The 11,984-nt window shown below is 39.7% G+C and overlaps 1 protein-coding gene and 1 non-coding gene across 7 annotated transcripts in view; one reads left to right on the top strand and one right to left on the bottom strand.

Moving 5' to 3' along the window:
* Window positions 1-11,984, top strand: part of Gpsm2 (G protein signaling modulator 2) — a 50,525-nt gene that overhangs the window by 22,378 nt on the left and 16,163 nt on the right. For all 6 annotated transcript variants that reach the window (XM_008850423.3, XM_008850422.3, XM_029554688.1 and 3 more), the window contains 7 exons: window positions 283-418; window positions 1,150-1,292; window positions 2,267-2,390; window positions 2,504-2,619; window positions 7,462-7,617; window positions 9,004-9,112; window positions 10,483-10,612. In XM_008850423.3, coding sequence (XP_008848645.1) covers window positions 283-418; window positions 1,150-1,292; window positions 2,267-2,390; window positions 2,504-2,619; window positions 7,462-7,617; window positions 9,004-9,112; window positions 10,483-10,612 — 914 coding nt within the window. The remainder of the gene's footprint in view (window positions 1-282; window positions 419-1,149; window positions 1,293-2,266; window positions 2,391-2,503; window positions 2,620-7,461; window positions 7,618-9,003; window positions 9,113-10,482; window positions 10,613-11,984) is intronic.
* Window positions 3,422-3,528, bottom strand: LOC115067212. The gene has a single exon (XR_003846645.1). It is a non-coding gene; the product is annotated as a U6 spliceosomal RNA (small nuclear RNA).

The following is an 11,984-nucleotide window of genomic DNA, read 5'->3' as shown; positions in this document are numbered from 1 at the left end:
TTTCCCCCCCCCCCCCCGCTTTGGTCTTTTTGAGACAGGGTCTCCTTGTAGCCTCAGCTAACCTGGAACTCAATCTCACAGAGATCCACCTGCCTCTGTCTCCTGAGAGCTGGGATTAAAGGCATATGCCACCATGCCCGGCTCAAATAGGTTTTAAAGCTAATGAATGAGTTTTATCTTAAGTGTGTCACTTACCCTGTGGGAACTATATTCTGATTTCTTTGTATCTTGATGTCTTTTATAGCTTTAACATCATTTTCTTTTTAAAACTTTATTTTTCAGGACTATTGGAGACCAGTTGGGGGAAGCGAAAGCTAGTGGTAATCTTGGAAACACCCTAAAAGTGCTTGGGAATTTTGACGAAGCAATAGTTTGTTGTCAGCGACACCTGGATATTTCCAGAGAACTTAATGACAAGGTAATGAGGTATATTTGACGGTAGGCCAAATGACAAATGGTTTCATTGAAATCATTTTGTGTTTTAGTACTAGTTATTCTGTAGTTTATCTACAAAAGAAAATTTCATAAACAAATAGGTATAAAAGAGAAACATAAAGATTTTAAAATAGGAAAAGCAATATGAGGTGCTTCTTTGTAAGTAGTCATTTGTTTAGTTTGTGGATGGACACCACAGGCATGCCTTTTCCCTAACAGTAGTACTAAGGATATTATAAACAGGGACTGGAGAGATGGCTCAGTGGTTAAAAGCATTGGCTGCTCTTATCTGGGTTTGAATCCCAGCACCTACACAGCAGCTAACAACCATCTATAGTTACAATTCCGGGGGATCCAATACTCTCTTTTATCCTCTGTGGGCATTGCATGATACAGATGCACTTACATACATGTAGGCATAACACTCATACACCTAAAATAAAAATAAAATTAAAAGAAAAATTTTTAAAGGAGATTATAAATATATGCAGGCTGGCAAGATTGCTCATGTAGGCCCAGTGACCTGAGTTCAATCCCCAGAATCTACATAAAGGTGGCAGGAGAGAACTCTGACCTCCACACATGTGCCATGGTGCACATGCTCACATGTACACATATTATGCACACACACAATAATAAAGTAATAAGTGGGATGAACTGCATAAGGTCTGGCCTCTGAATCCAGAATGTGACTGTTGCTATGTCTTCTTTTAGGTGGGAGAAGCAAGAGCACTTTATAATCTGGGGAATGTGTATCATGCAAAAGGGAAAAGCTTTGGGTGCCCTGGTCCCCAGGATGTGGGAGAATTTCCAGAGGAAGTCAGCAAAGCCCTGCAGGCGGCTGTGGACCTCTATGAGTGAGTAGAGCTGGTTGTGTCCTCTGTGGGCCCCAGGCAGGTCCACTATCATTTTTTACCTGGTAGTCAACTTGTAAGTTTGTCAGAGATGTAAAAACTAGACTAATCAGCCAGCTATGGTAGCTCATGTGTGTAATCCCAGTACTCGGGAGGCAGAGGCAGGAGAATCACCCCTAAGTTTGAAACTGTCTTAGCCTGCATAATGAGTTCTAGAACTACATATGGAGACCCTGTTTCAAACAAACAAGCAAACCAACCAGCCAACAACCAATCATGAGCCAGCCGTGTGTGCTAGTACACGCCTTAATCCCAGCACTCAGGAGTCAGTCTACATTGAGAGTTCCAGGCTAGCCAATGCTGCATGCATGGTGAGACCCTGTCTCAAAAACACCAAAACAGCCACAAGAGTCTTACATTAAAATCTTTTTCTTACTGATTAAAAGAAAACCAAACCAAAACAAAAAAAATTTATGTACTAACATAAAAACTAACCATTAAAACAGTTTAAATATTACTGTTGTTTGGATAGTAAATGTAGTTTTATTTAAATGCAGACTAGTGCCCCTTAGTGGCAAAAATTAGAAATGCCACTGCTTAGTTTAATTTATTTAAAGTAAATTTAGTATTTGGCCAATGGAATTTCATAGAACTTCTTAGCTATAAGACTTATAATACTAATTGTCTCTGACTCTGAACAGAAATCTTACTTGAATGGTTTTAGTAAAGTATTCCATTTTATAACTTCCCTCCATCAAAGATGTATCTTTGAAATGTTGCACAATGTAACTGTAAGTTCTACTTTTTTTCTTCTTCTCATAGAGTTTCATCTCAGACTGGGAGTATAGCTCAGTGCATGGTGCTTGCCTAGACTACACTAGGCCCTGGATTTAAATCCATAGCTCTGGAAAAAATTACCTCTGTAAATCAGATAAGAACTGTTTCCTAACCCTTTTTCACTACTTCTTGTTACTAAGGGAAAACCTGTCATTGGTAACTGCTCTGGGTGACCGAGCAGCCCAAGGACGAGCCTTTGGGAACCTTGGCAACACACACTACCTCCTGGGAAACTTCAGGGATGCAGTGATAGCTCATGAGCAGGTAAAAACAAAAGGTCTTGGAACCAGATCATTCCTTCATCCATGTTCTGGACAGTGATTAGATATCCTTCCGTTTTATTATAGCTATCGCTAATGAAAATTTTTCTGTTTCAGCGTCTCCTTATTGCAAAAGAGTTTGGGGATAAAGCAGCTGAACGAAGAGCATATAGCAACCTCGGAAATGCGTATATATTTCTTGGTGAATTTGAAACTGCTTCCGAATACTACAAGTTAGTCAAACATTTTTGTGGATAAATATAAAATGAGTAATTATACATCCTATAAAATCTTATGTAGGCTTTTGGATTAAAACCTGGTTTTTGTGAGTTCAAGGCCAGCCTGGTCTACATAGTGAGTTCTAGGCCAGCAGGGGCTACAGGGAGACCTTGTCTCAAAAAAATACCAAAAAATTAAAAAACCTGGTTTTTGATACATACTGGCAGTAGGAACTGGGTGCCTAAGTCTATTTTCTCATCTGTAACAGAAGGCCCCCAGACCTGGATTTGGGGATTATTGTGAGAACCAAGTGAAAGAATGTATTAAGAACTTAGCATAAAGGTGGCTCACACCTTTAATTCCAATACTTGGTAGGCAGAGACAGGTGGATCTCTGTGAGTTTGAGGCCAGCCTGGTCTACATAGTAAGTTTCTAGCCAGCTGGGGTTACAGGGAGACCCTGTCTCAAAAAGACCAAAAAGAAGATAAGAAAAAAAAAAAGAACTTAGCACAAAGTGATCAAGAAATATTATTGCACATGAGTTTTGTTTTTATTTATGTTTTTTTCCCCTCCAAATCTCACTGTGTAACCTTAGTGGCCTCCAACTTGCAATCCTCTTTTCTCAGCCTCCTGACTGCTGAAAGATTGTAGGAGACCATGCCTGGTCTCGTACCTAACATTTAATAACAGCAGTATGATGTCCCCCCCTTTTCTACTAGTTTTTATCTTTAAAACTTAACTGTTTTAAAAAAAAAGTTCAAAACTTTTTAAAAAAGAAGTTCTACACCTGTAATTTTAGCACACTTTTCAAAAAATAAATCCCTGGAATGCTTCATGAATTTGTATGTCATCCTTGCACAGGGGCCATGCTAATTTTCTCTGTATTGTTCCAATTTTAGTGTATGTGCTGTCAAAGCGAGCACTAGCACACCTTTTAAAAAGTTTATTTTATTTTTAATTATGTATATGCATGTATGTCTAGACCAACGTTGGATTCCCCTGGAGCTAGAGATACAGGCAGTTGGGAACTGCCCAGTATGGATGCTGGGAACCAAACTGAGTTCTCTGGAAAAGGAACACGTGCTCTTAACCACTGAGCCATCTCTCCAGGACCCAAGGTTCTAAACTTTTAAAGCCTTTTATAAGCGTGTTTAGCATGGGTATATACTTTATCTCACTCAATTTTGAGTTGGAAAAGGGGTCAAAAGAAGCCTGGTAACAAAAATAGGTCTTAGTCTCCACCAGTGATCACTGAATTTTCCCTACTGCTGCAGTCTCTTAGTGAGTTCTCCCTGCCTTCTCATTGCCTGGTGTTGACTGTCACAGGTGTCGACTGTCACAGGCGTTGACCGTCACAGGAGCTGAGGCCCCGCTCATCTACTTGCAACACTGTCAATTCCAGCTGCTTCAGTCTCCGATTCTGTCTAGTTTGTCAGTGAGCTGTAAGCATAGATCATAGCAAAGTTTAACCTGCTTCAAGTTGCCTGGTCTTGCCTTCTAGATTGTTCAGGATTTTCTCTACTTACTGGGTGGGGCTCGTAGGCTCATTGAGACTGAACCAAAGACATGGGTTGATTTGCAATGAATTTTTAGAAATTTCAGTGAGAGAGCATTCTGCATAGTTTGTCATAAAAAATAAGAAGAGCTGGGTGTGGTGGTGCACACCTTTAATCCCAGCACTCGGGAGGCAGAGCCAGGCAGATCTCCGTGTTCAAGGCCACCTCACAGTCTACATAGTGAGTTCCAGGACAGCTGGAGCTACAGGGAGACTCTGTCTCAAAAGACCAAAAAAAAAATTTTTTTTAAATAAATAGAATATTTAAAAAATAATTAAGGGGCTGGAGAGATGGCTCAGTGGTTAAGAGTACTGGCTGTTCTTGCAGAAGACCTGGGTTCCAATCCCAGCACCCACATGGCAGCTAACAACGGTGAAACTCCAATTCCAAGGGATCTGATGCCCTCTTCTGACCTCTGTGGGCACTGCACAACACTGGTGCACTCACACACGTAGGCATAACACTCATACACATAAATAAAAATAAATGTTTTTAAATTAACAAAGCAACCAATGCTAGCTTTTAGGTATCTGCCTTTCCCAGCTCACTAGCAGACTCCCATTCTTGGACTGTCTTTCACTTAATAAACTTTCTCTATTTCTGTTACTTCAAAAAAAAAGAAAGAAAAAAGCTGGGGCTGGATCAGTAGTTAAGAGCACTGACTGCTCTTGCAGAGGACCTGGGTTCGATTCCCAGTCACCCACATGGCAGCTACGAACCATCCTTAACTCCATTTCTAGGGGAATCCAAAGCCCTCTTCTGACTCCGAGGCATTGCACAACACGGGTGCACTCACATACATGCAGACAATACACTCATACACATAAAATAAAAATAATAAAAGTTGGGCAGCAGCCCAGATTCCCAGACCTTAAGACACTGTGACAGTTGCCTGTGTTGGTCCACTGTGTTTAGTCGCAAGGATTTCACAATGTGTGTGTGTGTGTGTGTGTGTGTGTGTGTGTGTGCGTGTGTTACTGTTTTAAAGGGTGCACATTTGTGATCCGCATTGTGACTTGAAGATAATAAAATTTAGACTATAAAAAATAAAATAAAATGTTAATAAAAAAAGATGAGGTTGCTTTGGTCCATGTAAAACAAATGGCATTCTGATAGCTTTAAACATCCACTTGAGGTTCATGTTGTCAAGTTGATTACATAGAAAATTTCCACCCAAGTTTGTCATCAGGTGAGAACTAAGATATATATTCTGCTTTTAACCGGGCATGGTGGTGTACACCTTTAGTTCCAGCACTTGGGAGGCAGAGGCAGGAGGATCTCTGTGAGTTCAAGGCCAGCCTGGTCTACAGAGTAAGTTCCAGGCCAGCTGGGGCTATAGGGACTCAGAAAAAAAAAAAAAAAAAAAAAAAAAAAAAAAAAGTTTTGTAGTTTAAAATCAAGGACTAGAGAAAAGAGTTCATTATTAAACATTGAAGAGTTCTATGATGGCAATTTGACTAAAGAAATAAGAGTTTAATGCAACTTCCTTTTTTCCCTTAACAGACTAGAACTCAGAAACATACATATGTTCGAGAAATACTGCTTAGGAATATTTTTTAATCTCACCTTTGGAATTGTTTTCAGACCTGTATAAGAAGAGTGTCACAGTATTATCCATAATTTTTTAGGATACAAAGCAGTAGTTGAGCAAATATTCATAAGTAATTGAATTTGGTTTTAGAAAGATTTCTAACCATTTATAAGTCAGCTATACAAAGAATAATGTTGTGTCAGAAATGGTTGTCCTGCAGGGTCTGAAGGCAGCTGCAGAAGTCCCAGCAGTGTTTGTGAGCACCAGCTACTCAGTAAGCTGTAAAACCTCTTTAGGTGATGGCTTTGAAAGCTTCATTAAATAATTAATTAAATCATTCCAGATTTGCATTCCTGAAAAGACCTATTTTAATACCATGTTTTAATTTTTTGGGGGGTGTATTTTTGAGACAGGGTCTCCCTCTGTAGCTCCAGCTGTCCTGGAACTCACTATGTAGACCAGGCTGGCCTTGAACTCACAGAGATCTGCCTGCCTCTGCCTCCTGAGTGCTGGGATTAAAGGCGTGCGCCACCACACCCGGCTCCATGTTTTAATTTTTACATAGTTTTAAATATGACACAATCATGTCATTGGCAGAAATTATGGAAGAGTCGTTAAATTAGTAGCTCTTACAGGTTTAGGCACTGATACAGGTTATATACACACACTGATTTAAATCTAACAGAATCCCTGTGGGGTATTTTCCCTATTCATTATATGTATGAGAAAACTTATGATAAACAGAGTTTGAGAGACTTGCCCTAGATCACACAGTTATCAAAGGTAGGATTTGAACCCAGAAAGTATAGCTCCAGGCCCATGCTCTAACCTATACTAACTTCTTGCTGACACTGCCTTATGGGTTTGGTAGGATTTGGGTAATGTTAAATGAAATGCTTGGTTTTTTTCATGAATTAGTGACTAAGGACCTACATTTAAGAATTTTACCTAAATACTTTAATTTTGACAAAAGGCAGCAGTATGTTTAAAGGCAGATGTTGGGCTGGGGAGATGGCTTTTGGTAAAGTGCTTGCCACACAAATGTGGACCTGACTTTGATCCCTGGCACCCACCTTAAAAGCCCAGGCAGGGTGGTGTGCACCTGCAGTCCCAAGTGCAATCAGGAGTGTGGAGACAGAAGGATCCCCTGGGACTAGCCAGCCCAGCCAAATCAGTGACAGGTTTAGTGAAAGACCTTATCTGGCCTCCATATGCATGTTCACAGATAAAACACACAAGACAGATGTTATGTGAACAAAATCTTTAAACCAGGCATGGTAGTGCCTGCCTTAAAATCCAAGCACTCAGGAGGCAGAGGGAGGTGGATCTCTGTGGTAGCAAGGCTAGCCTAAGCTACATAGTGAGTTCCAGGCCAGCCAGGGCTACATAGTGAGATCCTGTCTCAAAAAAAAGAAGATCCCAAATCAAACAAAAACATCTTTAAGTTACTGCCCATACAGATGGAGAGATGTTTAATATTTAACACACTGTCAGTTTTTAGAGGCACCTGCTCTCATCCGTTAGTACTCCTTTTGGTAAAGTAGTTGGGACTCAGATCTGTTCTGAAAGTCTGGATGTGGTTTTTACACTTTAAAACATCTTTTCAGTTATTTTTTTTAAGTAATGGGGAAAGTGTGAAATATTAGACTTTAAAACATACTTACTCGAAGACAGTAAAAATCAGCAGAAATGGAGAATGTTAGTTTTATCCTATTGTTTTAGCCAAAATTTAAAATGAGCGTTATGTGTGAATGAATTTCTTCTTTCAGGAAGACACTACTGTTGGCTCGACAGCTTAAAGACAGAGCTGTAGAAGCTCAGTCCTGTTACAGTCTTGGAAACACATACACTTTGCTTCAAGACTATGAGAAGGCCATTGATTATCATCTGAAACACTTAGCAATTGCTCAAGAGCTAAAAGATAGGTAAGTTATACATCCTTTTACTATAACTAAGGTGAAATACAGTTGCATTATTGAACCCCTAGAATTTTCCTTTTGACTCTTTTCCATTTGTTCCCTTTAAATTCTTTTTTGATTTTTTATTTTATGTGCATGAGTATATTGCTTGCATGCATGTAAGTGCACCCATGTCATGCAGTACCCAAGGAGGACAGAAGAGGGTATCAGATCCCCAGGAACTGGAGTTAACAGACAGTTGTCTACCGCCATGTGGGTGCTGGGATTCAAACCTGGGTCTTCCATAAGAACAGCCAGCTCTTAACTGCTGAGCCATCTTTCCAGCTCCCATTTGTTTCCTTCTTTAAAATGTCCTGTTTCATTAATCACCTCTGCATATTACTCTTGTAAGGGTCAGCCTGTGGTTGATGATTAGTCTGGATCTATAAGTCACAATTCAGCTGCTGCCCCCAAAACTATCCTGTGTAGATCAGTATGGCAGTTGTGGTAAACTCAGAGATAATGCTGAGAGTCGAGGGACTGGGTAGCAGCTCCCCAGCTTCAGCTGATTGTTGGCAGCAGGAATAAGGGTCCTTAGTACACAGATCCATTTTTTCAAAAGAAGCTAGAAGTCCTGTGCTATACGTGAACTCTGATTTTTAAATGTTGGTAACTAGTTCAGTTGTTCTGTTTTGTTTATTCTATGAAAAACATTTGTGCTGTCTGTAGTGTTTGCTTTAGAAAATAGATTTTTGCCTCAATATGAGAAAGAACTTTTCAGTGCAGTTAATGCAAAATGAAGTATGCTTCCTCTCCTCTTTCTCCCCTCTCCCTCTCCCCTCCTCTCGTCTTTACACATACTGAATGGTTACTTGGTAAGGCTGTTATAGAAAGATAATAGGGTAGTTAGAATAGAAGACCTATCTCTACGACTTATTGTTTCCTAATGCACTGTATATATTTTTTAAAAGTATTTTATTATTTTTATTTTATGTGTGTATTGCCTGCATGTATGTGAGTGAACCTGTGTCATTCTGTGCCGCGGAGGTCAGAAGAGGGCTTCAAATTCCCCTGGAACTGGAGTTAAGGACAGTTTGTAGCCACCATGTGGGTGTTGGGAATTGAACCCGGGTCCTCTGCAAGAGCAGTCAGTGCTCTTAACTGCTGAGCCATCTCTCCAGCCCCTGCACTGCATATTTTAAAAGAATGTTTTCCACACTTCAGTATTTGACTCTTGAGTTTGGTACTATCTGAGTATTCTCTTCTCTCTTTCTCTAGTAGTCTAGTTACTTTATCTAAAAGATTAAGTAAATCTAAAGTACAGTTTATACCTTTAATTATTGCTAGTTTGCTTTTATTCCACACTTGGACCTCTTTTCAGATAACTGCATGTTGATTTGAACTGTGTTTTAGAATTGGCGAAGGAAGAGCATGTTGGAGCTTAGGAAATGCGTACACAGCTCTAGGAAATCATGATCAGGCAATGCATTTTGCTGAAAAGCACTTGGAAATTTCAAGAGAGGTATAAAACAAAGAAATCACTGTATGTACTATTGTAATTGACAAGTCACTGGTGGGGTAGGGTATCCTGTTATTTTTCCAGAGTGTTCATATTGCCGTACAGTAAGTTTGATGACTGTTATCTTGATCTGGGAAAACAAGAAGAGGAACTGAGTCATGTGGATTAGGACAGTATTACTAAAATACCCCCCTCCTTACTCTCATCTCTATGTAGAGAAATAACATGGTATGTAAGGAAAACTTGGTTTTTAGAATCAAGGATTGGTTCCTGTTACACTCCAGCCACTTGATGGCTATTTGAGCTTGCAAACCTTTTCTGAGCTTCATTTCTCTCATATGTAAAATCAGAACAGTAATGACACCTTGTGAATTATTATGATGATTAGAAGTAATATATATGAAAATACTTAGTGTAATGTCTAGTGCTGGTTTAATGTTAACAACTGCCACATAGAAAGCAAATATGGAAATTTTGTTTGTATAATGCCAAGTTAATATGCCCAAGGATACCTGCATTATTAAAAAAAATCCCAGAGAATAAATGTCTAATACTTAAGAGAACTAATCCTATTATGATATTATAGTAACTTGCCTTTTTTCTGTTCTTGAAAAAACTTAATGAAGGGCTGGAGAGATGGCTCAGCAGTTAAAAGCACTGACTGCTCTTGCAGAGTACCCAGGTTCAATTTCCAGCACCTCCATAGTGGCTAACTACCATCTGTAACTCCAGTTCCAGGGGATCCAACTCCGCCTTCTGTCCTCTTTGGGCATTGCGTGACACAGGTGCACTTACACACATGCAGGCAATACACTCATACACATAAAATAAAAGTAATAAGCCAGGTGTGGTGGCACACCTTTCATCCCAGCACTCAGGAGGCAGAGGCAGGCGGATCTCTGGCCTTCTGGCTCTTTATCCCCAGAGGACTCTAAGCCATGAGCTATATCCCTCAGTCAGAAGGGTCCTCACGTGCTCCTGGGTCAGGGATTGGGCACTATGTCCTCTGAGGCACACAGCCCATATACATTGCCACATAGGTTAGGGCAGGAAGGAAGAAGGACATAAGGCCTTCTCTCTTTTTAAAAATATTTTATTTATTTTAATTTTATTTATTATTTTTATTTTATGTTTATGAGTGCATTGTCTGCATGTATGTGAGTGCACCTGTGCAGTGCAGTGCCGCAGAGGTCAGAAGAGGGCCTTGTATTCCCCTGGAACTGGAGTTAAGGACGGTTCGTAGCCGCCGTGTTGGTGCTGGGAATTGAACCCGGGTCCTCTGCAATAGCAGTCAGTGCTCTTAACTGCTGAGCCATCTTTCCAGCCCCCTTCATTCTTTATCTTTAAATATTACTCTAAATATGTGGTTATAGGTTGGGGATAAAAGCGGTGAACTGACAGCACGACTAAATCTCTCAGATCTTCAGACAGTTCTTGGTTTGAGCTACAGCACAAATAATTCCATGATGTCTGAAAATATTGAAATTGACAACAGCTTTTATGGTAAGTAACAGCTTTTAAAAAAAATATTTATTTTATTATTTTTATTTTATGTGTATGAGTGTATTGCCTGCATGTAAGTGAGTGCACTCATGTCATGCAATGTCTCAGAGGTCAGAAGAGAGTTTCGGATGCCCCTGGAACTGGAGTTAAGGACGGTTCATAGCTGCCATGTGAGTGCTGGGAATCGAACCCCAGTCCTCTGCAAGAGGAGTCAGTGCTCTTAACCGCTGAGCCATCTCTCCAGCTCCATTTTTTTTTTTTTTAAAGCCAGCATGGTGGCTCATGCCTTTAGTCCCAGCACTCGGGAGGTAGAGACAGGCAGATCTCTGTGAGTTCGAAGCCAGACTGGTTTATTTACATCATGAGTTCTAGGCTACAGGGAGACCCTGTCTCAAAAAGGCAAAAAAAAAAAAAAAGAAAAAATTGTCCCAAGATTTACATTTAGAAATGAAAAAAAAACTTTAAGTTGCTAATCACACATGCTTACCACATGTAGAATATATAACATAAGTTTAACTTTTTATACCTTTTTTAGTTTTATACAGTTCATTTAACTTAACACAGAATACAGTATGTTAAAGTTTTTATCATGAACTTAGGAATGGTGAAGGTATAATTATTTACTTTTGTAAAATATATTCAAGTGCTATACCACTAATTTACTTTAAAAAACTAGAACATTTTGTTTATCCTTTCTCGTTTCATAGTTTTAGTCTGATTTTTCTTGAGCTTTTTGCCCCAGTTTCACTTCTAAGATGAAATTGCTTGGGGTTGTTTTTTTCTCTTTTTTTTAAAATCAGAAAACCTAGGAAACCTATCTGTATTTGACTCTGAAATACATTTTAAAAACTTGTTTCCATGAGCTGGCAAGATGGCTCAGTGGATAAAGGCACTTGCTGCCAAGCCTGATAACCCGAGTTTGATCCCCAGAACCCACACTGTGGAAGGAGAGAACCAGTACCTACAGATTGTCCTCTGACCTCCACATTGTCACTGTAGCACATAGGCACCCACACATGCACATATGTACACACATATACATAAAAGTACTGAATAAATATATTTTTAAACTTGAAGGGATGGCAAGATGTCTCAGTGGTTGAGAGCACTGGCTACTCTTGCAGAGGACCTGATTTTGAATCCCAGTACTCACATGATGGCTAACAACTGCCTGTAGCTGCATTTTCATGGGCTTCAACGCCCTCTTCTGGCCTCCTCGGGCATTGCATGCCTGGGTATACATATATCCATGCAGGCAAAACACTCATACACATAAAATAAAAACTAAAACTAAAAAAATCCCAAAAAAGTTGGTTCCTAAGTTTGAGAAATTCTGTTTGAAAAAGCAAAAACAAAAACATTGACACCATAT

The sequence above is a fragment of the Nannospalax galili genome, unplaced genomic scaffold (genome assembly GCF_000622305.1).
Source record: "Nannospalax galili isolate Female #2095 unplaced genomic scaffold, S.galili_v1.0 scaffold5, whole genome shotgun sequence".
Classification (NCBI taxonomy): Eukaryota; Metazoa; Chordata; class Mammalia; order Rodentia; family Spalacidae; genus Nannospalax; species Nannospalax galili.
The sequence above is the reverse complement of the archived record's forward strand: the minus strand, read 5'-3'. Positions and strand labels throughout refer to the sequence as shown.